The sequence below is a fragment of the Eubalaena glacialis genome, chromosome 8, assembly GCF_028564815.1.
Source record: "Eubalaena glacialis isolate mEubGla1 chromosome 8, mEubGla1.1.hap2.+ XY, whole genome shotgun sequence".
Classification (NCBI taxonomy): domain Eukaryota; kingdom Metazoa; phylum Chordata; class Mammalia; order Artiodactyla; family Balaenidae; genus Eubalaena; species Eubalaena glacialis.
In genome coordinates, this window is record NC_083723.1 from 18,404,272 (window position 1) to 18,431,833 (window position 27,562).

The 27,562-nt window shown below is 37.5% G+C and overlaps 1 protein-coding gene across 1 annotated transcript; it reads left to right on the forward strand.

Moving 5' to 3' along the window:
• The first annotated feature begins 1,245 nt into the window (after positions 1–1,245).
• Positions 1,246–26,781, forward strand: SYPL1 (synaptophysin like 1). Its single transcript, XM_061197605.1, has 5 exons — positions 1,246–1,433; positions 17,161–17,285; positions 18,604–18,811; positions 23,567–23,755; positions 25,345–26,781. Exons 1-5 carry the CDS (start codon positions 1,365–1,367, stop codon positions 25,477–25,479), a joined length of 726 nt encoding a protein of 241 aa, XP_061053588.1. The 5' UTR covers positions 1,246–1,364; the 3' UTR covers positions 25,480–26,781.
• Positions 26,782–27,562: the final 781 nt, after the last annotated feature.

The following is a 27,562-nucleotide window of genomic DNA, read 5'->3' on the forward strand; positions in this document are numbered from 1 at the left end:
GGAATCTGCAGTCATTCAGTAGGTGCCCACTGAACATAAGGCACTGTGCTGGGGATGGAGGAATGGAAGTCAGCATCAGAAGGAGAAGGTTGTCTCTGTGGACCAGGAAATTGAAATATGTTCTTTGTACTCTCTGGGAAGCAAACAAGGAGGTAAATAGGTCTCAAATGAGAAAGGGTTAGCTTCCTAGAAAGATGGTCAGTAACAGTCGAATAACTTCAATGACAAGGAACGTAATTCATAGGTAAGTGCTTGGAAAATCAGTATATATAGGTAGGTACTTCGAAGTTGGTATATTGAGATTCCATTGCTAAACGCCTTTCTTCCTTATTTACTTAGTGTTACATGGTGTCAGCCCCCTTACCAAACACGCCAAAAGGCCAGCATTCCAACTCTCCAATAACTTCCAAGATACTGGGGAAGCCAGTAAGGAGATCACTACTTCGGGGCTCTGATAACTGGGTGCCAGAAGGGAGGCGTCACCTAAGGCGACTCTCGAAGGGGGAGCAGGCATTAGCCTTCTGTAGAAAGACTCCAAGAGCGCCCCACGGAGAGAACTTGACCGACAGGGTAGGAGAGCTGGGTAAGCGAGTCAGGAGACGCCTCTCCGGCGAAGCCTTTTTCCGTTAGGTATAACCTTCCTTGTACATCCTCCAACCCTGACTCCAATGATAACTCTGACAATAAATTTAATTTCTGTAAGAATGTTTGGTGAATCACGCTTCTGAGAGAGACCCTACCGCATGGTCGCTCAAAGTCCGTTGTTCTGCAATAACTTTCCACCATTTTAATAAAAGGTCCCTAACACCAGCCTTGAATCGCGGCTTCATCTGTGTTAATATTCTATAAATTCAGCTAAAAGTTGGGAACTGTGAAGGGAAGCCAGGGGAAGACAGCTGTTGCGCGGAGAGGCGTGAGGAGACCTAACTGAATCCTGGGGGTTCGCGCTGGGCAGCGGCCCCCGCTACGCAGGTTTGGGACTGAGCGCGCGCACGCGCGACAGGAACCCGAGCGCCGCGGGCTGCACTTCAGGGAAGGGGGCGCGGCGCACGCAGCATGGCGTCCAACATCTACTTAGTTCGCCAGCGGATCAGCCGGCTGGGCCAGGTGCGGCCCGGGGAGACACCTCCCCTTCCCTGCCTCTGCCCGCCCTTGCCTCCCGCGGCCGCCCCTCTTCGTCTCCGCCCCAGCGCCTCGGCGTGCGGCTCAACCGCCGCCGCCCCGCCCCGCCCCGCGGCCTCCCAGGCCCGCCTCCCGGAGCCCGCCCCGCTTGCCCTTTCCCGCGGCCGTGCAGCTCTGCCTTGTCGGTCCCCCTCCTCCTCCGCCCCGCCGTCCTGACTCTCTTTCCCTCCTTCCCTCAGAGGATGTCCTCCTTCCAGCTCAACCTCAACCCGCTCAAGGAGCCGCTCGGCTTCATCAAGGTCCTCGAGTGGGTGAGTGCAACCGGCGCCCCTCGGGCGGGGAATCGCGCCGCCGCTCCCGCTTCGGTTCCGGCCCGGCCGGCGCCCTCGGCGGGGAGGCTGGGGGCTCCGGGAGCCGGGGCGCGGCTCGCTCCGCGCGGGGGAGCGAAGCCGCCGTCGTCCCCGTGACGGGACCGGACGGGACTGGAAGCGCGGGGAGGGGACAGCAGGCCGCGGCCTGGGCCCGCGCGGGGCGGGGACGCCGCGGTCGGCGTCAAATCACGAGTCCCTCGGCTGCCTCCGTCCCACGCGGAGCCGCCCTCCCACACCGAAGCTCACCTCTGGGTGTCCCTCGGGGAGTGGTGGTTCAAATTTCTCTTTGGCTTCACTGCTTCCCGCAAGGGAAGAGAAAACTTCCTCTTGCGGTCTAACCGAAACCCGGCGGGCCGGAGTAGCACCCCGGCCGGCGCTGCCTCTGCGCCTCCGGTAGAGCCCGTGCATTTCTGCCCCGTGCGGACTGGAGGCCGCGCTCCGTCGAAAGCTGGTGTGCCTTCCCCAAGTGATCTGACGAGCTCTCGGGTCTTAATTTGCTTTTAAGATTGGCCCCAAGTTAAAAATGGATAAAAATAAACTGGGGGTCAGGGAAGCGGGCGGGGGTGGGCGGAGTAGGGGAGAAGGTCTAAGCAAAATGCGTTGTTAGTCCGGTCGACTGAAACACAAGTTAGGAATCGCCATCCAGTTTGTTTTAGGTATTTCCCAGCAACAGCCTGCAGTCAGTTTTTAGTCCTTCCCTGGGAACACTCTCAGTCATTAGCATCAAAGCAGATTTATTACTTCGACCTTGGTGATGATCAGTCACTTTGGAGGAGTTGGTGAATACACCAGGCACTGCACAGTGCCTTCGGAGTTCGTGGCCTAGGACATATTCCAGTGGTGGTTTTCAGGCCCGTATTTATAGGCAGCTGTCATCTGTCCAGCGTGCAGGCAAGTTGCTTGTTTAGCCAGCAGCATTTACATCCGTAATTCTTCAACCCTGTATGTTAGTGATAAAGTGGTGAAGAGTAAGAACTTAGGATTTTCTGTTTTAAATAACCTGCCGAGGATGTTTTTTAAAGTAACACAGAAACTCAGATTCTCTAATGGGTGCTTAATCTGATTTCCTTCCTGCACCCAAGGGTTCCTACGTTTCCCCCAAAGTTTTACTTGGTGTTTTCTGAAAGCTGAAATAGTGCTAATTTCACACAAATGTTTACTTTAAAGACACCTAAATGTATATATTTAGGGTTCTGTTAAGCCTAAATCCAGATTAAATATAAAGAAGATTCTTATTTGAGTATATAAAAATTTTAAATTGCAGGAGGAAAAACACATTTAACTGAGCTAATCAAATATCAGGTTTAAGAAAAAGTCTTATTATACCTAGTAGTTTAATATCATTGAGGATTATAATTAAATTTATAATTAACTTAAAATTTCACTTAAATAAATGAAGAGGCAGTTGTTTATATTTATGCTTATATTATTATTCGTCAATTTTTTAAAATGTAGACTTAATTTTTTTCTTAATATTTTCCTTAATATTTTAAAACAGTGATAAGTTTATTAGTGATCATAGGTCTGACATATTTTGAAAAATGTCCTTTTTAAGCTTAAGGAAATACTACTTTCAGTTTGAACAACTTACTATTACACAAGAGAATCTTTTATGAAAAGAGTATTCGTTCATGGTGTAGAGAATATTTATTCAACAAATATTTGAGTGTGTATTATATACAGGTGCTGAGCTAAGCACTAGCACTAGACCATGTGAATAAAACATGGTCTTTTCCTCATGACCTAATAAGAAAGACATGAAAACAAATATGAATATGCCATATGGCCAATACTATAATAAAGGTATAGGCAAAGTGTAGTAGGTGAAAGGAAGGAGAAATCGATTGCTTGGAGGTGCTAGAGAGAATTTCATAGATGGAAGAACACTTGAAGGACGAGTACTTGTTCACTTGGGGAATGGTTGGGGAGTGGCTTTCCAGGCAAAGAGAATCTTACGTTCAGTGGTGTGAAGAGTTGAAGCAGCATAACCCTATTTGCGAATTTGAAAGTAATTGGGGTTGACTGGAACGTATACCGGGAGGGAGGGTGTGGTTTGAGATGATTCTGAAAGGTTTCAAAGGGCTTGCAGAATAGTTTGGAGTTTATCCTATGGGCCAGTGGTTCTTAATCCTTTGGGTTAACCTTTGATAATCTGGGCCCTTTTCTTAAGAAAATGCATATGTGCAGGTACAGAATTTTGGGTTGTTCATCGTACAGCTTCCATCTAAGCCCAGAATTCCTACCATGTAGGGTGGATTCACTCATTCAAGAGTAAATAAACAAGTGAATAATATAATTAGATTTGCCTTTTAGAAATTTTTATTTTGTCAGCAGTGTGCGGGATGAATTGGAGAGGAAAGGTCATAATTGAAGAAAGGGAAATCTGTTGTTTGAAACATAATGAAGGCCTAAAACTAATTGCAGTGGGACTAGAAAAGAGAGGTTTAGAAATTAGAATATATTTGTAGGGTGAAGAAAAGGGAGGACTGTAAGATGACTGCCATATTTCTGACTCGGATTAGTAGTGGCACATCTATCTAAGACAGATCACTAAGGAGAAGCAGCAGATTTTTGGTGGAAGGTCAGTAAGGTTTTGAATGATTGAGTTTGTGGTCTCTTTAGAGCATATAAGTGGAAGTATCCTGTAGGCAGTTAGATACATGGATCTAGAGTTTAAAAGACAGGTATGGGCTGGAGATTGAGCAGGTATTTGGCAGCAAAGGAAAAAGGTATTGTTAGGAAGATGGAGAGAAATAACATCGTAGCATCACTATTAGAGATAGTTCAAGAAAAGAGTACTCAGCAATATTAGGTGCAATAGGTTAAGAAAAATAATTACTAAAATGCATCCCTTGATTTTGGTAATCAAGAGGCTTTAGTAAGAGCAGTTTCGGTAAAATCAGAAACCAGATGGTAGTAGTCTGAATGGATGTATGGTGAAAGAGAAGACAGTGAGAGTAGACCACTATTTGACTGTGAAGATGGGAGAGATTGGGTGGTAACCTATTTTAAAGATGGGAATGATTGAATGTGTGTGTGCGCTGTAGAGAAGAGACTTGTGAATAGAAGGTTTAAAACAGAGGCAGAGAGGCATAAGACAAGGTTCTAGAGGAGAAAGGCCCATAGTAGGAATTTTTAAATGTGTTTTGAATGAATTGTTCAAGTTTCATAAGGTGTTGATTGAGATGTATGTGTTACCTCTAAAAATAGTCAATAAATACGTTTACAAACAAATTTAAAATCTAGATAAAGGCTGCTTACTATCCATATAACTACAAGAATAATTCCCCAAATCAGCTTACCTTTAGCAATTTTCTAGAAGATGTTAGACTAAGATATAACCTGATAATATGTAACTTTCAAGGGGTCACAAATATGAAGGCCTCATAGACATGAAAGCAAGTACCCAATAAATATTTATTGACAGACTAAAAATACAGTCACCAAAGCAGAAGCATTTCTCTTTTGCTTCTAAACTGTAGCCACCATGCTTTTTTATATATATATATATATATATATATATATATATATATATATATACATAAATCTACTTTAATCTACTTCTGGCCCTTAGTTACAGTGCCTGGCAGTGACATTGCCTTAGCTCTGTTTGTGTAATAAGTACTCAGTAAAGGTTGAATTTTTGTTGTACTTATATGGGAATAGCAACACTTCACAGGGCTGTTGGAATGACTGAGTTATAAATATGTGAATGATGAGAATGTATTTGAACAGTTCTTAGTAGGTTCTTCAGAACTGAAATGCTGTGTTTCTAGGAAGACTAGATCCAGACAGTGGATACAATTTGAGCTTTTATGACTAACATATCTTCCGGTCCTTCAAGATCCCTAAGGTCTCGTTTACATATTTTAAACTTTAGAAATGGTATATTGTAGACTTTTCATTTGTTTGCGTGTTTTCCTGCTTTTAGCAGCCTGTCAAGGTAACAAGATAAAATTTAGGTGAGATTAGATGCCCCATGTGTAGGAGTTGAACATGGAAGTAAAAGGCAAGGGTTAATGTTATCAAAGCAGCTTTTTCAATTATTTAATATTTTTCTAGTAAATTTTAATTTGGATCTTACTTTGTAGTCAGTTATCACTAGTATTTAGATTAAAGTTTTTCATTAAAATGATTTTATCTCCTTTTAATATTGAACACTGTGTTTTGGACTTTCTTGCTACTTAGGGTGAACACTGGTCAAATGTTTAGCTCTAAATAAATCTAAGTAATAATGCTTTCCTAATTCTACACACACAAAATTGTGGAAGGGATACTGTTTGGGAGTATATAAAGGAATTATAGACTAATTAGGTTGAATTTTAGAATTATGAATATTTTTGTGCTGGCCAAGTTTACTCTCAGTGTTAACAGGAGATATTTATTGAGTTCAGTATATGTTCTAGGACTTTACCTGTATTTTCTCATTTAATTTTCTGACAACCTATGAGGGTTGTTATCTCTATATTACATGTTACCGTTGTCATCTCCATGTTACTGAGGCTTAGAGAAATTAAGTAATGTACTCAGATCCCATGGTTGTGATTACTACATCCTGGACTCAAACAGTCTGTTCTTAGTCTTTTCAGTAACTTACCTTTGTGTTTCTGATTGGTCTTTTAATGAATTAATGAAAAGATGACCCAAAATTTCAGGCTTAAGAAACAAAACCATAAGGTACCTGAAGTAATTTTTTTCTTGTTACATGCATGTTTATAACAGGATCTTAGGAGGAGTTAAAAACAAGTAGGGTTTTCTTGATTCATTTATCAAGTTTGAATTTTTTTTTCTGATTTTATACTTATAATTAATGAGCAAATTCAAAAGAACATTTAAAAACATTACTTTGGGGTAAATTATTATCCAGGAAAATTAGTGTGAAAAACGATGAGTAAGAAAACCCATAACTGTTTGAGCATTAAATATATCAATTTGTTTAAAAAACAAGCTTTCAGGGGCTTCCCTGGTGGCGCAGTGGTTGAGAATCTGCCTGCCAATGCAGGGGACACGGGTTCGAGCCCTGGTCTGGGAAGATCCCACATGCCGCGGAGCAACTAGGCCCGTGAGCCACAATTACTGAGCCTGCGCGTCTGGAGCCTGTGCTCCACAACAAGAGAGGCCGCGACAGTGAGAGGCCCGCGCACTGCGATGAAGAGTGGCCCCCGCTTGCCGCAACAAGAGAAAGCCCTTGCACAGAAACAAAGACCCAATGCAACCATAAATAAATAAATAAAACAAAAAAATTAAAAAAAAAAACAAAAAACAAACTTTCAGAAATATGTACTAGTTTATCTAAAATACTCTAAAAGTTTAGTCATCCCAAGTAGATTATAGGATTTTTACAAACAGGGACCATGTTTTATTCTAATTTTGTGGTTATAATATAGCACAGAGGAGCAGCCTAGAAAATACAAATGATATTACAGAGTATAGGGGATGAGGCATACTCAGAATGATGTTTGTTTCATCCATTTGCTTAATACTTAAATTTTTAGGCTATCAGTCTATGGCACAGACTACCTTTTAAGAAACTTATCTTTCTCTTAACCTTGCCATTTGTGTTCTCTTTTCTCCCCTATTGTAGAAAGGGAAAAAAGGATTTCAAATGGCATCTTGTGCCTACTAGGACTCTATATACATGTAAAACTTGTAATAGACTTACTGACTTACCACTATGCCTTTGCTGTCTGTTTCTTCTACCTGGAATCCTCTTAGTGTTTGCCTTGAACCCTCTCATGGGATATACTAGATGTTTTTTTCATAGACTATATATATATATGTTGTCAGTGGTTTTAGAATGTACATATATACACATACACACTCACTTCACACATACAAATAGCAATCTCTGATAAAACATTAAAGGGAAAATGCTTTAATACAGTGGTTCTCAAACACTTTGGTCTGAGAACCCCTTTATACTCCTAAATATTGAGTGCCTCAAAGAGCTTTTGTTTATGGGGTTGTATCGATTGATACTTACCATGTTAGAAATTTAAGCTGAGACATTTTAAAAATATTTTTTTAAAATAACAATAATTAATCACTTGAAAGTTTGATTACATCAATGGCAACAAATGCTGCTGGTTTTCCTTGAAGTGAAAGGCTCATCTTTTTCAAGAAAAAGATCTGACAAATATGCAAGTCCGAATACCTATATTTTGTTTATTACTTATTTTTTCAAGTAAACATAGTATTTAACGAAAAAAGTGACTAGTTCAGCAAACAACTCAGTTGTTTAAATGCTTTCCCTGCAGACAACCATTGTATTTAAGTATGCCGTAAAAGTGGGGTTTTTTGTTCGTTTGTTTGCTTTGAAGTATAGATGATTTACAATGTTGTGTTAGTTTCTGGTGTACAGCAAAGTGATTCAGTTACACATACATATATATGTATACTTTTTCATGTTCTTTTCCATTATGGTTTATTACAGGATATTATAGTTCCCTGTGCTATACAGTAGGACCTTGTTGTTTATCTATTTTATATATAAAAGTGTGTATCTGCTAATCCCAAACTCCTATACCCCACCCCCCTATTTTCTCCTTTGGTAACCATAAGTTTGTTTTATATGTCTGTGAGTCTTTTTTTTGTTTTGTGAATAAGTTCATTTGTATCATATTTCAGATTCCACATATAAGTGATATCTTATGATATTTATCTTTCTCTTTCGGACTTCATTTAATACGATCATCTCTAGATCCATCCATGTTGCTGCAGATTGCATTATTTCATTCTTTTTTATGGCTGAGTAGTATTCCGTTGTATTTATATACCACATCTTCTTTATCCATTCATCTGTTGATGGACATTCAGGTTGATTCCATGTCTTGGCTATTGTAAATGGTGCTGCTATGAACATTAGGGTACACGTATCTTTTCAAATTAGTTTTCTCCGATATATGCCCAGGAGTGGATTTGCTAGATCATATGGCAACTCTATTTTTAGTTTTTAAAGGAACCTCCATACTGTTTTCCATAGTGGCTGCACCAGTCTGCATTCCCACAACAATGTAGGAGGGTTCCCTTTTCTCCACGCCCTCCCCAGCATTTATTATTTGTAGACTTTTTGATGACTGCTGTTCTGACTGGTGTGAGGTGATACGTCATTGTCCTTTTGATTTGAGGTTCCCTGATAATTAGCGTGAGCGTCTTGTCATGTGCCTATCAGCCATCTGTATGTCTTCTTTGGAGAAGTGTCTATTTAGGTCTTCGGCCCATTTTTTGATTGGGTTGTTTGTTGTTTTGTTGTATGAGCTGTTTGTATATTTTGGAAATTAAGCCCTTGTCGGTTGCATCGTTTGCAAATATTTTCTCCCAGTCTGTAGGTTGTCTTTTCAGTAATAAAAGTATTTGCACATCCTACTTCATCACACAGAGTATTAAGAAGACTCAAGTGTCAGGATTTAATAAAAGTAACAATTTTTCTGCTTCATCAAAGACATTCTTAAGTAAAACTGGCTTTTTTTCTTTAACTGCAAATGCATGGCAGTGAAATAACAGTTTGATGCTTTTGCTGATCTTACTAAAGCCCAGCAGTTTTACCCACCAATGCTTTTGTGCAAATCAGCACAAATGTCGATGTAGTGTAAAAAGCAAATAATGTTGTAATAATATTGTAAAAATATTTTTGACCTCGTGGACGCCTTGAAAGAGTCTTGGGTATTCCCTGGGGTCCACAGACCACACATTGAGAATTGCTTTTCTAATACAGGATAAACATCATTGGGGACCAGCAATGGAATGGAAATATGGGTGGGAGAAGGACTGTTCCTGGATCTGGGAAATAAATCTGAGAAAAAGCTTCAACCTATTGTTTGGCTTTATAACTTCCATGGAGTGGAGTACTTAAAGAAGTGGAGAGAGGGAGAAATAGCCCCCTAACAAAGACCTGAATCAACCTACCTGCTTAAGGTCTGGATTTGTGTTAACTGGAATATTCTCCTGTGTTGGTAGTTTGCGGTCCCATCATAAGATAAGGTATTTGTGGAGTAGGGCAAGGGTCCCCAACCCCAGCCGGAGGTGAGCGGTGGGTGGGCGAGCGAAGCTTCATCTTCCACTCCCCGTCGCTTGCATTGCCGCCTGAACCATCATCCCCCACACACACACACCCCACCCCCGTCCGGGGAAAAATTGTCTGCCACGAAACCGGTCCCTGGTGCCAAAAAGGTTGGGGACCGCTGGAGTAGGGGATTAAGAAGGCCTGGTAGAAATGACCAAAAAACTACTGGGCAGGGAGATGACTTATAAAACCAGTAGACCAGGATGGGAAAGGGGGAAATAACATACTCTCAAGTTGAGCTTACGTCAAATATCCTAAAATACATGAAGAAAACTAATGTTTGCTTAAAAGCTCAAATTATATCAGTGGCAACAAATACTATCAGTTTTCCGTGAAGTGACAGACTCACTTCAAGACAGCCATCCAGATCAACAATCGGAATATTGATTCGCTCCAAAAGACATAAAAATAATAGAACTGTCTGAAATGATTTTAAAATAAGTATATTTAGGTTCCTCAGAGATTTCTAGTTCCATACTCAGGTTAACAATTGTTTAAGAATAAAGGTGACATAAAGATGTTTTCAACAGTAATAATTGAGCTAGCAAAAATCTTCTAGCTATTTATTTCAGCAGGAACTCAAGTTTACTTCTCATGATCCAAATTCTTAAGGGTTTGGAACTGTACTAGAAGGCTATTTAGAACTTTCTATGATTGTACTTTCCAAGCAGAGGGAAATAATAGAAGAGTGAAATTGAAGAACTTTGAAACTGACTTCACTGCTTAGTGCACAGTGGGAATAAACTGAAATATTAACATCAATAACAAAATGTTTTTTAAAATGAATATCTTTGGTAAATGCTTCAGACTCTGATTTAGAAAAATCAATACCTTGGCTCTAGGCATTCTAATCTGACTGATTGTAAAGGCAAACATGCTATGATAGTTCATTTAAGTACTGAATGATCATTTGATTTAGTAAGACAGCATGCATTTGATTTGGCACATAAACCCTCATATACAATATACTTTTTGATCTATTAATATTTCTGAAGATTTCAATTATATCATTTTCCTGAACAGATTAATCACGAAATTAAATAGCAGTGAGGACCCTGCAACTAGAAACATGTGAAAGATACCCATAAATTAGATGAGTACCAGTGTTCCCCAGTAGAACCCTGTGAGCTGAGCAGGGTCTGGGAATAGGAAGTAGGACTGGGACTCTGGCTGACTCTGTCACTGTAAGATTTTATACACAAAGCCCTAGTATGCATCTATAACTTAGATGCATGTTTTACTATGTCATTATCTTAAGGCATATTATATACACTCAGGGTAAATTTCATTCATATTTCAAATTTTAAAAAATCCTTATTTCAGACATTTGTCTAATAATTTCTTTTTCTTTTCTTTTTCTTTCTTTTTCTTTTTCTTTTTCTTTTTTTGCCAACTTCTGATCTGATTAAGTAGAATCTGTTTTTACCTTGTAATGTGGCTCATGAATGCAGCTCATATAGAGTATTAATGCTTCTATTTTCTCTTTTGGACATGAGGTTTTGTATTATCACTCAGTAGTTTCTGTGAAGACATTTTTAAGCCACCAGTCCATTTTGTGAAGGTTAGTTTGGTTAAAAGTAGATAATTTATTCCATAAAGACACTTAGCCAGGCACACTCACATTATTACATGAACTCTAAAAGTGGAAGAATAGGTGAAGGTATCACTGTCTGTCCTTCCCTGTTACAGGACTTCCTTACCTTCAGAATACCCAACATACTGCCCCGACATCTGACTCTCTGACATACAGACCCAGCATGGGTTTCAGCAGTATATTAATTTTAATAAAGCTTTATTTCCTTGTTTAAGTCTAAAAGTAGATATAAATAGACATATTTTCTTCTTGTACACCAGTTAGATGAGTACTCCAGTCTATTTTAGAGAGTAGTATTCTAGAGGACCAGATATTAGATATAGAGTATAGATATTCTAGGTATCTAAATTAGTGAGGCATCTGTCGTGTCACTAATGGGGGTCCATGGGGCAGAGAGATAAGTAGAACTTGAGGCTGTCATAATGAATATGGAACCTTTTGACCTGAATAGAAGCTTGCTGTCATCCTGTCCCTGGATTCTTACTAGTTACTCTACAGGTGGAATTTCATATCAGCAGTTTCAGTCATTCTTTATGGAATAGAGAGAGAAGGGGGAATTAGTTTCATAAGTGGCAAGGAAATATAAATCAGCATACTAGAACACCTCATTTTAGACTAGAAGTACGAACTGAAGTGCTGATAGGAACCCCTCATAAAGTAAATGAGTGAAACAAGTGTTTGGGAGAAAAAAAAATAGTAGAAGTTCATTGATTACTGGTAACTAACACGCATCCTGAGGGTTGTAGAGACAATAGAGAGTGACAGCAGTCTGGAAAGCACATACCCTGTCTTAGGCGTCATCTGTCACTCATTTCCATGTGATTGTTGCCTTATGGGGGATATAGGTCTGATACTGGCATATCTTTATCCACACCCACACAGGAAATGCAAATTTTTATGTGCAGCATGCTGATACGAAAATATTGACAACAAATTCACATTTTTCATGAATACTGGGAAAACCACAAATCTATCTTCTGGCCAGGTTTCACCCATGGGCTGCCAGTATATAACTTCTCATCGAAATCAGTACTAGTGCAATATAGGGAGAGGTGAGATGGTTGGATAGTTTACCCTCAGATTGTTTGTACTTCATTTAGTAAAAAGTGTGTACCTTATCCCTTTTTTCCCATAAGATAAAGACCAAAATGGCAAACATGACATTTATTTATCCTCATAACAAAAAGACAAGCTTGAAATAATGAGTATGTAAGACTTGAAATATGGTTTTATTTGTACATTATTGGAAATTGATTTTTTTTTCCTTTAATTAAGCAGTTATTTAGTGAGCACTTGGTGTATGTCAGGCCTGCTAGGTAGGCACTGAAAATCCTGAATAAAAGCAAATGCAAAGACATGACAGTCTGCCAAGGGAGAGATAAAGGCAGTAGTCTTAAAAGCAATAAGCTGTGGTACAGTATGCCATTTATATACTAATTTTTGTATTAAATGGGAAACTAGTTTTTATCATTTTTGCTTTTGGGTTTTTGTTTTGTTTTTTTAATAAGGCAAGATACACAAGAAAAATGCCTATAATAGAAGTAGTGAACTCAAGTCTATCTATTCAGCCCAGGAGACAGAATAGTACCACCACAAGGAACTGGGCAGGGCCTTAAAGGATGAGCTTGTTGGAGAACCAGGGTGGGGGCAGAGGTGGGGAATCCTGGCAGGATAAACACACATATCCAAGACATAAATCCTTGGTGTGTTTCAGGAACAGTAAGTACAGTATATAGTGCAGTGTGACAGAGTTGTACAGGACCTGGCAGGGAGTATAGCATATAAATCTAGAAGGATAAAGTTGAGGCTACCTGAGCCCTGCCTCTTATGCCAAATTAAGAAGTTTGGGCCTAAAAAAAATTTTTTTTCCCCTTAAATTTAGATCTGGAAAGCCATTGAGGAAATCTCTTCAAATGGGGGTGACATGACCAGATTTTTATTTCATATCAGTGTGACATCACTCTAAACAGCTCTGTCCGATAGAAACACAGTGCAAACTACAGATGGCAGCCATACAGTAACTTTAAGCATCTTACTGGCCACACTAAAAGAGTGAAAAGAAACAGGCAAAATTAATTTTAATAATACATTTTACTTAACCCAATATATCCAAAATATTATTGTTTCAACAAGTAGTATAAACAATTATTGATGAGATATTTTACATTCTTTTTTTCATACTAAATCTTCATAAACCATGGTATATTTTACACTTACAGCCATCTCATTTCAGACTAGCCATTTTTAAAGTGCTCAGTAGCCACATGTGGCTTATGGCACCTTACTGGACACTGCAGCTCTAAAGCCCACAGTAAAAGATGAATGGTTTTGGGAATGAGTTTAAAAGTGAAAGGAGGAGTCTGCTGGGTTAGTCCCAGGGAAAAATGGTGAGGGCCTGAACGAAGACAGCGGCAGGAGTGATGTAGATAAGTGAACAGAGCTTTTAAAAGAATGGCATTATACCCTGTGTAACCTTTTTTTTTTTTAATTTTTTTTTTTAATATAAATTTATTTATTTTTGGCTGCGTTGGATCTTCGTTGCTGCACGCGGGCTTTCTCTAGTGACAGCGAGGAGGGGCTACTCTTTCGTTGCGGTGCGCAGGCTTCTCATTGCGTGGCTTCTCTTGTTGCGGAGCTCGGGCTCTAGGCGCACGGGCTTCAGTAGTTGTGGCTCGCGGGCTCAGTAGTTGTGGCTCGTGAGCTCTAGAGTGCAGGCTCAGTAGTTGTGGCGCACGGGCTTAGTTGCTCCGCGGCATGTGGAATCTCCCCGGACCAGGGCTCGAACCCGTGTCCCCTACATTGGCAGGCGGATTCTTAACCACTGCGCCACCAGGGAATACCCCCGTGTAGTCTTAGGCAACTTTTTTTTTTTTCCTCACTCAGCGTTAGGTTTCTACAATTCATCCTTGTTGAAGTAGGTAGCTGTAGTTTGTACATTTTCATTGTTATGTAACTTCCCATTGTAAGTACTGTATATCAATATATTTTATCTACTTTCCTGTTGCTTCCCCTCCCCATATTTTGATATTATAAACAATGTTACTGTGAACATTCTTGTGCACATCATGTAGTATGCATGAGCAAGAGTCTCTCTTAGGTCTGTATACATAGATACTAATCGTTTGTGACATTATTGCAAATACTTTCTCCTAGTTTATAGCTTGTTTTACATTCAGAAGCTGACTTTTGATTTTAAAAAAAACCCTGTTTTTCTGTAGTTGAATTTAACAATCTCTATGGTTAGCTTTTTTTTTCTTAAGAAATTCTTCCCTTCTCTGTGATCACAAGTTTTCTTTTATATTGTCTTCATAATTTTTAGACTCACTTTTTACATTTAAGACTTTAGCCCACCTGGACCGTCCTTCCTTGTGTTAGTTATCTATTTCAAATAACAAATTACCCCAAGCTTAGCACTTAAAACTATAGACAGTTTATTATCTCACAGTTTCTGTGGGTCAGGAATCTGGGAGTGGCTTAGCTGAGTTGTTGCAGCTCAGGGTCTCCCAGGAGGTTGGCTTGGGTTGCAGTCATCTCAGGCCCCCCTCTAGTTCACTAATATGACTGTTGGCAAGCCTCAGACAGTATACTTTCAAGGTCCCTCACATGGTTGATGGTAGTCCTCAGTTCCTTACCACATGAGTCTGTAAGTTGCCTGAGTATCCTCCCAACATGGCAGCTGGCTTCCCCCAGAGCAGGTGATTCAAGGGAGTGAGAAATGAAGACAGAAGCTGTAGTCTCTATTACCTTACCTCAGAAAGGACATCCCAGTCCTTCTACCATATTCTGTTCACTAGAAGCAAGTCACTGTGTCCTATCCACATTTAAGGGGGGGAAATTAATCTCCACCTCTTGAGGGGAGGAGTATCAAGGAGTTTGTGGTCACATCTTTAAAACCACCATTCTCTTTTCCTTAGTGCCCTACAATGCCAGCTCTGTTAGATATAATTTGTCTATACACACAAATCTATTTCTGGCCTCTTTATTCCATTGATTCAATTTGTGTATCCTGTTTCTTTTTTCTAATTCTAAACGTGGATATATACCCAAGACTCATTTCCTGGCCTTCTGTTTTCACTCTGTGTATTCATGCACATTTATGCTAAGAGGGTATCTATTCTTCTTTCTTTATTTTTTAACTCTTTTAACGGAAGATTCCAAACTATGTGCTGACATTATACCAAACTCTTCATATCTATAACCAGATTCCTTTTCATATATCTCTTCTTCATGGAAAAAAAATTTCGTGGATGGTTATGATCCTGATTATGGCCTGATTCAAGGTCCTGGATTAATCCATGGGAGGCATTATATCAGTGTTCAACAGTATAGGCTTTGATACCAGACCTGTACTGAATTTTATCTATTTGCTGGATGTCTGTGACCTTGAGCAAAACAAAGTTCCTGCCCTCTTTGAGTTTACATCCTAGAGAAAAGTGGGCAAACAAATAATGAAGTACTGTCAGGCACTGGTAATTACAGTGGAGGAAAAATAGAGCAGTACAAATAAAGAGAATAGATAGTGTGGGGTGGGAGGGGCGCTGTTATTTAACGTAGTGAGGTTAGGGAAAGGCCTGGCCTCTCTGATAAGGTCACATTGGAACAGGGAGCTGTGAAGTAGGAAGTTAGCCATGTATTCCAGGCAGAGGGAATAGTTCAGTGCAAAGGTTCTGAAGGAATTTATCCCATGTCTTTAAGGAATAGCAGGGAGACCATTTGTGTAAAGAGATTTGGCAAGGGAAAAAGTAGCAACGTGAGATGAGAAATGTTAAAGGAGGAAAGGATCTTCTAGACCATTATATGAACATTGATTTTATTTGGAGAGAACTCAGAAGCCATTGGAGAGTTTTGAGCAGACAATAAAGTTTTCTGCCTTATATTTTTAAAAGATGACGCTGGCTGATGTGTTGACGATAGACTGAAGCAGGGGCAGGGACAGAAGTAGGAGCATCAGTTTCGAAGGCTGTTACCATATAATTCAGGCAAGAGATAATAGTGGTTTTGATCAGGATGTTGTGATGGTGGTGGTAAAAAGTGATCAAATTCCAAATATATTTTATAAATAGAGCCATCAGCATTTGCTGAAGGATTGAGCTCTTGGTCACTACACTGTATCTGGGTTTTTTGTTTGTTTTGTTTTGTAGAAAATTCGTAAGATACAAATAGAAAAAGGAATTATCTTTTGTCTTCTGTTCAGAGGTGACCACTTAAAATTATGATGCATAGACTTTTTAGTTTTTGTTGTGTGTGTATGCATAGATGTAGACTCATGCACAACGCATTGCTTAAACAAACTTTATATGTATTGAACCATTTTCTTTATCATTAGATATTTCCCAACATTTTAATGACTGCATAATGTTCCCTTGTGGAAATGAATTACAGTATATTTGATTACCTGTCAATATTTAGGATACTTTCAGTTTTTTTCCTGTTTGGTTAGCATTTGAGAAAACACCATTACATTTCTTTGAGCATATTTATGATCAGGAAAACAAATTTGCAACTACTTTTTGAGACCTCGAAATACCCACAAGTGAGGCCTTATAAACTCATGAAATAAGATCTCTTCTTTGCTTGTAGTCTCTTGGCTTTATAGTTACCCTTAGGTTCCAAATAAAATACCTCCAATTTACCCCCTTTTGATTTTGATACTAATAAATAAGACTTCCTCTGAATTTCCTACTAATATTTAGTGGGTACACTGTAATTTGAGCAAATGTATTTTTTTTTAACTTCTTTATTGGAGTATAATTGCTTTACAATGGTGTGTTAAAATGTATTGTTATATGGGCTGTTATACCAGTTTCTATATTATACTCAGGGGACAATAAAATCACATTTGTTGAGAGTTGCAAATAAATTTTAAAATAATTTTCACAATCTTAATTTGTAAATAAGAATTCTAAGAATGTTAGCGAGCCAATTTTTAATAATCACTATATTTAAATTTTTAATGACCTATGTTTGGGTACAGTAATGCTTCTTTTCTTTTTTGGTCTCACTTTGTGTAGATTGCTTCTATCTTTGCTTTTGCCACCTGTGGAGGTTTTAAGGGCAAAACAGAAATTCAAGTGGCTTGTCAAAGTAAACCTTCTGACAATAAAACGATTACAGCTACTTTTGGTTATCCGTTCAGGTGAGTTATTTGTTTGTTTTTATGGTTTAACAACTCTTTTTGACTCATTAAAATTTCCAACAACTTACTGATCTTGGGGGGTAGAAATTTTTTAATTGCATGCTCATTTGTAAGTAGTGATCATTGCTATTGAAAGTGTGGTGCGTGCGACCAGTACCTGTCTGCAGACTATTTTCCTGGACTGTGATGAAATAAATACAGAAAATAACAGTAAGCATTTAGAAACTTTCATATGATGTTGCCTTGACACTTTTATTCTATCATCCCACAGTGGATTGGAAATTTCAAAACAAAACAAGCCTGCTCTGTCACCTTAGTTTGAGAGGCCATGTTGTGGAAGCAAACACAACTTATGAAAAATCCGAATTTCTCATGTATTTGCAATTACTAAATAATAATGTGCATTATATAGCTTTAAGACATGTATTTATATAAAGTGAAGAGCTCCTTGTGTTTCTTTCACTAGCATAAAACTTTATTTTCTGAATATTTATTTTATGACTATTTTGTTTGTAAGTTCTGTTTGACCTCAGTATTCATTAAAAGGTTTATTGGGTGTGTCCTGTGTTTAAGTCAGGGTGTGAATCTTCTTCCACTTACTAACTACTTACTTGACCTCTCCAGGACTCAATTTTTCTGTTCAATAAATTTAAATCTTCTAAGGTTGCTTTGATGATTAAATAAAATCTTACATTAAAGATATGTCAGATAGCAAGTGCTTGGTAATCAGTCATTTCCTCTCCATCTCTCAATCCTTCTCTTATAAAATTCCAGTACAAGGAACGGTTACAGCCTCTTTGGTGATAAGTGCTTTTGTGATTTATGGATAGGGAAAATTAAAGACTTTGTGGGGTTAGCAGCTAATTAATGCAGAGTTAAAATGTGAATCATTACAACTGATTCTCCTGGTGCTAGTCCCACAGACTCTCCCTCCTAGAATGGAATATCATGTCTCAAATTGTAAACCATTTTGTAACAATGCTCTTAATCTGCTAAGTTTTTATTACAGGAAGATAGTATCTGGGTGTGAAAGTGTTTAATTCAGTCTATATTCAGTCTATCATAAACCAATTACGAGGTATAATTTATGATTTATGTACATTTCTTATGAAAATTTAAATTTACTTAAATATTTGAATTTTTCATTTTTTAAAAAGGAAAATGTTTTAATATATTTGGGGAGTGTTTTTTTGAAATGTTATTTCAATATTCTGCCTTTCTAATACTTTTGTATTAGAAATACAGAAGATGTATTTCTGTCTCTGTTGGAAGAGTCCAAGTAATTCATAAATTTATTTGAGACTTTTTTTTTTAATAGGTTGAATGAAGCATCATTTCAGCCACCTCAAGGTGTAAATGTGTGTGATGTAGATTGGAAAAGTTATGTCCTTATTGGAGATTACTCTTCTTCTGCACAATTCTATGTTACTTTTGCAGTCTTTGTCTTCCTGTACTGCATTGCTGCTCTTCTGCTCTATGTTGGTTACATGAACCTGTATCGTGATAGTCGAAAACTTCCCATGGTTGTAAGTAATCACTTTCTTTTTATAAAAAAAATAATTTATATAAGATATAAGTATACATTATATTTGAATTTAAATATGGATTTTCTTACACTGGAAAAAAAAGTTCTTGGCATAAACCAGTTTCATTGTGTCTTGACCTGTGTTTGCCAAGAGGTTGAGCTTGCTCTCCTTGTCATGTTTAACCCAATTCTTGTAGCCTGTTTGCAGCACTTTCTCTGTACTCTCTAGAGTACAGAGGTTTGTTTGTTTGTTTCTAACTCTGTTTTAACCTGGAAAGAACTCAAATATGTGATAGAGCATATTAGGTTGCAAGTTGCAGAGAAATTAAGTAGAAATTAATGCCTTTGATTCGAAGAATTGCTGACCATGCTAGTAGTCCCGTAACTGTGATCCTATTTCTTATCTTTTTTCTCTTTTCTCAAAGAGACCCCCTTTATACCTTAATTCAACTTAATAGTCTATATCAGAAATCCACAAACTATGGCACACAAGTTAAATCTGACTCATTGTTTTTGGTTTTTTTTTCAAATTAAGGTTTTTTGGAACAGAGCTATACCCAAATAATTTACAGATAGTCTATGACTGCTTTCATGGTGTAGTGTCAGAGTTAAGTCATTGTGACAGAGATCAAAAATGTTTACTGTCTGGCCCTTTTCAGGAAAAGTTTGCTGACTCCTGGTCTGTATTCTTAAATTCCTTAATTTACAATCTGACCCAGGTAATTCTATAAGAATTATAGAATTTGGCATTAGTGGCATTCATGAGCTAATTTTGAATCTTTAACATGGCAACAAAGGATTTGGATTTGAAGTCCTGATACCTTTTTTGGCTTCAGGGTCTACTGAGCTAGATATAAAAATAATCTCTGAGACTTAGTTAGTAAAATTGCCCTGGATTATTGGTGGCAAATCCAGAGATAAGCTGTGGTTTTAAACTGGACCTCCACTACCAAAGAATAACTACAAAGTCGGTATTAGTGTTACTGACTTGAAGGGACAACAGAGGTGTTTTCGTGATACTGGTCATTTATATCCTGAGAAAACACTGACCACTGACATCTGCTTATTATTTGTGAAGTTACTTTAAAGGGTAGGCCAAATTATTAAATAACAGGTTTTATTTATTTACTTATTTTTAATTTTTGCTGCCTGGATCATAAGAATGCAGATGGTAAGTAAGGAATAAAACAATATTTTACCCTTCATATTTATTCCATTTCATATGTCTGAGAAGAAATTCTCAAACCTGACGTTTTCATAAAATATTTCTTGGTTGTTAGGTGCCTTTCAAAAAGATAGACATCACCTTTTTTTTCTTTTAATTTATTTTATTTTATTTATTTTTGGCTGCATTGGGTCTTTGTTGCTGTGCGCGGGCTTTCTCTAGTGGCGAGCGGGGGCTACCCTTCGTTGCGGTGCGTGGGCTTCTCATTGCGGTGGCTTCTCTAGTTGTGGAGCACGGGCTCTAGGTGCACGGGCTTCAGTAGTTGTGGCGCACGGGCTTAGTTGCTCTGCGGCATGTGGGATCTTCCTGGACCAGGGCTGAAAGCCGTGTCCCCTACATTGGCAGGCGGATTCTCAACCACTGCGACACCAGGTAAGCCCCGACATCAACGTTTTTAATTTGCAGTGCCTAATCAACAGAAATTATGTATCAGTAATCTATAACTTCTGTGAACTTTACAAGCCTTATTTAAAAAAAACTATGGTGATCATATAGTTACTATATTTTGTTAAAATTCTTTATAGTTTAAATTCCAAATGAAGACATTTCTTGCCAGTTTGTCATTATCCCAACAAATTTAAGTTAAATCTAGCAATGAGCCTTTTATTTCTTGTATTTTGTTTAGTAAGCTTTAAAAATATGACACTTTTAAAAAAAATAAATTTATTTATTTATTTATTTATTTATTTTGACTGCCTTGGGTCTTTCTTGCTGCACGTGGGCTTTTTCTAGTTGTGGTGAGCGGGGGCTACTCTTTGTTGCGGTGCGCGGGCTTCTCATTGCGGTGGCTTCTCTTGTTGCGGAGCACGGGCTCTAGGCGCGCGGGCTTCAGTAGTCGTGGCATGCAGGCTCAGTAGTTGTGGCGCGTGGGCTCTAGAGCACAGGCTCAGTAGTTGTGGCGCACGGGCTTCGTTGCTCCGCGGCTCGTGGGATCTTCCCGAACCAGTGCCCAAACGTGTGTCCCCTGCATTGGCAGGTGGATTCTTAACCCCTGTGCCATCAGGGAAGCCCTAAAAATATGACACTTTTTAAAGCAGCATTCAGGTCTATTTTTGTAGAGGGTTTTTCTGTCTAATAAAACTATAAAACTGATCTAGTTGTATCGTTCAGAAAGTCAAAAGTAATTTTCCACCTCAGAGTGATCAATTAGTGGTCATATAGAGTAATAATCCAGAATTAGTTCCGTAAGTTGTTTTTTTGTTGGTATAATGTATGGTGGATAGTTCTTATTTGTAAAAGTCCAGCCTCTAAATTAAATTTTGGATTCTACTTTTAATTTAACTGTATAAATGTAAAAAAAATTTTTTTGTGATACCTAAATTTTTAACTATAGCCAAATATGACATGGATTTTTTTTTTTTAAGTACTATTTGTTAATGAGGGTATGCTCTTTTATCAATGTTCTCAATTCTCTGCTAATGTATTTCTAGGAGAATTTCAACTGTGACATTTTAAAATCAACTTTAGTTTTTAAGTAAATGTAGCACTTTTTTGTGGTAGGTAGGAGGAGCTTAAGGGTTCTAGGCCATGTGGAGGATCAGAAATACCATAAAATGAAACTAAACAAAGATAGGGTATCCCAAATCATAAGATCTGTTATGAATCATATCCTAACTTATTGGTAGTACTAGGGCTGTCACAGGCAGGTTGTGCATTGCATAACTCCAGAACTAAGTAGAGTCCTGAGTCACACAGACTGTCTTCAGAGGCCCACATTTCTCCCACTTCCCCTCACCCTAAGATTACTTCGTGCATCATTTTCAGAAAAGTACCTGCTTTTGAAATATAAGAATGTCATGCCTTAAGCCATCAACGACGTGGACATAAAGAGCATAATCAGAAAAAAACAGTGTATTTTTAATTAGGAATTTGGAAGGAAGAAACCTAAAAATTAAGAGGATTTGACATCTGTTGGTGAAAACGATGAACTTTAGCCCAGAGAGAACTTGTTTAACATGTGATAACCTCATACTAATTATCAGTTCTTCAAAAGGCATTGTATTTCTAGCAAGTGCTTAGAAAATGTTTACCTGCAGCACAAAGTACAGCAGAGTACAGCAGCAAGAAGGGGAGTACTCCCACAGTGCAAAATATTTAAGCTATAATGTTTCTATTCTTTTCTCTTTGATATACATTTTTTAAGAGGGCCAGTAGCAGTGGGGAGCTCAAATGCAAAATGCAAATACATTGTACCACCATGCTTGTAAAATTAGTCATTGTTTTGGTTCTCTAATTACAAGGCATTTATTCAGTGCCATCTTGACCCGGTGGACAAGCTATATATATCACAGTTTCTATATCTCATACATGACCACTGGTATTTATCCGACATAAATGACTAAAAGTTCGTTGGCAAAAGTAATTTAAAACTAACCAGATTTATTTAAAAAACAAAACAGTTCTGTGATAAGCTCCAAAACCCATTTCTGAGCTTGGAGAGATTTTTGCTGCAGATATGTAAGAACTCATAGTCTTGAGCATATCTGAATGCTTAGAATACATAACATTAAAAGATACAAATTTTATATTGTTCCCACTTTGGTTGTTAATTTAAAGGAAGACCAAATGAGGTGGAACTTACTCTTTACACTATCCAAATGCATACTTTAAAAAAATGTTACTTAGATCTTTGTAGTCTGTACTAGTTGACAGAATTCTAGTTCCCCAGCAGAATAGATTAAGGAAAATAAATTTTTTTCTTTCTTTATCTTATTAGTTCAGTAAAAGATTATCCAAAATATTAAAAACTTCGGTCCTATTCTTGGAATGTAATAAGTGGCAAAGACTTTCTTAGAAAACTGGTAGTGACAGGGTCTTGAGAGATTTTTTTGTTGTCCCTTTCTTAATATAATGCGTATTCTTAAAATTTTGTGGTCATGAATTTAAAAAGAGACAAGTCATCCAGGATGTGTGCTTTTCACCATTTCATTATTAGAGGTAGATTTAACTAAAGTTAGAGGTTTTCCAGAACAGTATGAGGAAGCAGGTGAAGGGTAAGGGAATTGAGAGTATATGTAAGAGATTATAATGAAAGACCTCAGAGTATAAATTAAAGAGGGAAATGAAGATCAGATTGTAGGTCTCAGTGAGGTCAAAGGATTTTTGAGGTTGGGGTGCCAGAGGGAGTAAGCTAGAAAGAGAGAGGTGATATTGGAGAGGGGGTGATTAAAACAGAGGTGATGGAGGTATACAGTTATTAGTGATAACAGGATCCAATATATGATCCTGAGAGGGAGAGGCTTAGATAAGTTGTGGTGAGGGCTGTGTATAACTTTGATTTCTCCATGTGAAAATCTGACTCCTCAGGAGATAACTAAGTCTTGTTTACTGTTGTATCTCAGGCACTGGGCTGGCAATAGTAAACAGCAATGTTTGCTGTGTTGACTGTGGCCTTTTTTATGAAGTATGTCATGAAGGCCATTTCTCAGTACCATAGGGTTCATTGTGATCTCAATTCCTTCATCATGGATTTGAAATTTAGTATCTTTAAATTAACTGTTCATTATTAATTCATACTTATTTTTGCTTTAGGACTTTGTTGTTACTCTTGTTGCCACTTTTTTGTGGTTGGTGAGCACTTCAGCCTGGGCTAAAGCTCTTACAGATATTAAAACAGCTACCGGTCGCAATATTGTCCAGGAACTTCTGCCTTGTAAACGACCAGGCGTGATATGTCATTTTGGCTCTGTGACTAGTATGGGATCCCTAAATGTATCTGTGGTAAGTATGCAGTGTTTATAAAATACGTTATTTCACTTACTAGAAAAACCTTATTAGTGATTTAAGAAAACAGTAGTTTTTAATAAATCTCTGGATGAATGTATTTTATTTTTACCAGCCTTATCAGAATCCTAGTTATCATATAGTCTTTACCTTTATAACAACAAAAAAAAGTTTGTAAAGAAAATTATTACTTGTAAACAGGTTTGAACAAGATCATGGTTGAGTCTTTCTTTTCATTAACATTGATTAGGCAAGACTTTGACCCAAAAGGCACTAATAATAGTCACTAACATTTACTAAGACTGTGTGCTAAGGTCATTACACTCATATCTTATTTAAGTTATCCAACAATTCTGAGAGGAATGTGGAAAGTGGTATTACTGTCTTCATTTTACAACTGGGAAAAAATGTAGCTCGTATATTAATTCACCCAAGGTGACGCAACTAGTAAGTTGGCAAAGCCAACGTTTGAACCAGATCTGACTTTAAAGTAAGCCCCTTCTCTAATCTGATTTGCTCTGGGTGTATGAAAAAAATACTTTTAGAGTTCCTTAAAAAATCCTAAAATTTTGGTCTATTTAAATTTAACTATTATTTTGTCTGTTATTTTATCCAAATATAGATATATTATTAATATAACAAGGGTATTATTTTTAGGAAGGTCTCATGTCTTTTCAGGAAAATATTTTTCCAGTGGATAAAGTCAGTCCTGCCTTATAAAGCAATTTGACCAAACTTTTGTTTTATAACTTTGTAATCTAAAAGTCTTTTTTTTTTTTGCATATATATTGACAGTGATCTGAGATGGACAGTTTCAGAAATGTTGTTTTTATATCCAAATATACAAAAAGATAGAAAGCAGTTGGCCTTTAGTAATATGCTGGTGCTCAAGCTTTTTACCTCACTCTTACCTCATAAGTGACTATTATTCTTGTATTCATAAAAAACTGAAAATAGGGTATCTTCAGTTTGTTTATCTCTGAGACTTTCATCTTGTCAGATTTATACCTAGGAAGGCTAATTTCTTTTAGGTTGACTAATGCAAGATGTGAAGTAAAGTTCTTCTGTGACTCCTTTTCTCTTCTGGCTGCAGCTATGGAAATAAGGGAGATGGTAGTAGGGGGATAAAGTAGGGAAATAGGAAAAGATGCACAAAGGATGTTTATAACCATTCAGATGGGAGAAAAGTAAAAGCCCTCCCAAAGAAGGAACCATGGATTCCTGTTGTTCCTCTTCACCTGGAAGCGCTGAAGTCTAAATATAAAGTAATAAAAGGAAGGTTTTAGTTACTTTTCTCAAATTTAATCCCATCTTGTAATAATGAGCATGCAAAAATAAGATATCTTTTAGTCATGATTTTATATGTTACAAATTTAGAGATTTCATTGGGAATAAGTCATTATGTATCCAAATCTGGCATTGAAATGCGAAGTCTTCCTTTTTTAATTCCACTTTATGTGTAGTTCAAACTTTAAATGAAATAATGGTATACGGCCTGTAGATATTAAATATTTACAGGAAAACAAAGATAGTTATGAAATTTTAATTATATACTAGATCTTCATGTTTATTTTTCTCTTTCTTAGATCTTTGGCTTTCTGAATATGATACTTTGGGGAGGAAATGCATGGTTTGTGTACAAGGAGACCAGCTTACACAGTCCCTCAAATACTTCTACTTCCCATAGCCAAGGAGGTATTCCTCCTCCAACTGGAATATAATTGAAGGGAGAAGTACACTGTTTGAAGTAGATGTCTATACTATGACCTGTTGCCAACATCTTGAGAAGCATTTTTTGTTTCTAATAAAAGTAATGGCTTTTTCAAAAAATCGGTGGGTTTAAAATTTTGCTGCTTTTTTACATAAAGCTTGTGCCTTTCCTAGAAATTTAAGATGTAAATGTATTCTCACATGTGAATTTGAAAATTCTGGGGCCTATTATGAGATGATACACATTTTTAAATGAACAGTAATTTCTTCACTAAGTTGTTTGCCTTCCAAAGTGTTTACACCTTAAGCCTTAACATATATCTTCACTCAGAAAAGAGTTATATTGTTATATCATAATAGGAAGAAAATCTCTTGGAATATACACTACTGTAAGTTTGTACAGATCATATTCCTAAGACCTGTCTTTGTTTAAGAAAGTCTTGATTACATAAATCATACTTAGAAAAAACATTTAGTTCACGGTTTATATCTGAACATTGTTTATATGTTATGAAAAAATTTTAATACAAAGGCTGCATGTATGTTTTATTTCTGTTTTTCTAAATGACCTACAGTACTTGACAGGTGTACTAAAATTGTTTTGGGAGTGGGGTTTAGAAATTTCTAATAGATGTATAGTTCATTTAGTAATTCTCTCGCATGAGGTGTAAGCTTCCATTATGCTGGTTGTTTACTAGATTGGCTATATAAGTAGAACGTGGTTCACGGAGATATTCTGATATGTACGGGCATTGCTCCTAATGATATTTGTTTGCTGCCCTTTGTTGCTCATGCTCCTTCAGTGCAGGCTGAGGCCTCGTCTCCTTGTAAGTACAGTAAAATAATCTACCTTTTTTTGCAGACTCTATTCATAGGGTTACAAAAAATTAAGGTTGCCTTTTACTTTTGAAACATTTAACATTTATATTCAATGAAGTTGCTATTTTGAGTTTAGTATTGATATTGTGAAAACGAATGCCATTTGGATCTCATGTTTCTTAATGTTTATTCTTATTTCACAAATGGATAATTAAGGAATTATGCATAATAAACAAGGAACCTAAGTGGGCTCTATTATGGGTGTGCTGTCTTTGCTCACACATTTGGGTATCTTCTGAATATAGGGCTTATTCACATTTTGCTACCTAATATTTTTGCTGTACAGGGCCAGATTTCCTACTACCACATAATTGTTTATATGTGAAGCACATCTTATATTGCCTTATTTTTGTTGCTTTTGTTCATGACAAGAATTGTCAATATGAGAATGTATATCTTTTTTGCAACCAGCTTAATAAAGAAGTTAAAGGAAAGAGTGCACTGATTGTTATATTAAAAGGGAACCTTCCTCTTAAAGGCATGAGCAATGCAAAATGGAATTGATTTACAAAGCAAGAAATAGAATATCACAATAGTTTTTTTTTTTTTAATATTTGGCAAGAAATTTAAAAAATTGCTTTGGAGACACTGGTTCTATCCTTTTTTCTTTCAATCTCATTTTTCAAATGCTTATTTGTAACTTTCAGGTTAAGTTTTACTGATAACCCTTTTCTAATTGACTGTCCAATTGGCAGCAAAGATTCTTGATTAAGAGTGTATGCTCTGGAGCCAAACTGCCTGAATTTGAATCTTGGCTTCACCACTTACTAGCTCGTTAACTTTAGGCAAATTACTTACTCTCTGTATGCCTCAGTTTGCTTATCTGAAAAACAGGAATAAGAATGCTCACCTCACAGAGTATTTATGAGGTTGAAGTGAGTTAATAAATGCAAAGTCCTTGGAACAGTGTTTAGCATTACTTTATAAATTTTGTCTGTGATTGCTAACTTCTGACAGCATGTAAGATAGAGATTCTTGAGTCCACAGGGCTAAGGTGGGGGGAGGGTGGTGGTCTTGGGCAGAGAGGTAGGATGAGCTTCAGGATTACATGGGTCTCCCTTTATATTCCTCAGAGTCCTAGATGTTTTGATGTATATTTTTCTGTTGATGTTAGATGTACATAAAGTTAATGACATTAAATGTTAATAGCTAATGAGATCACAGTAGATCTAGGAAAGAGTCGATTCTGTTGCCTTTCACTCTCTGATTTTGAGT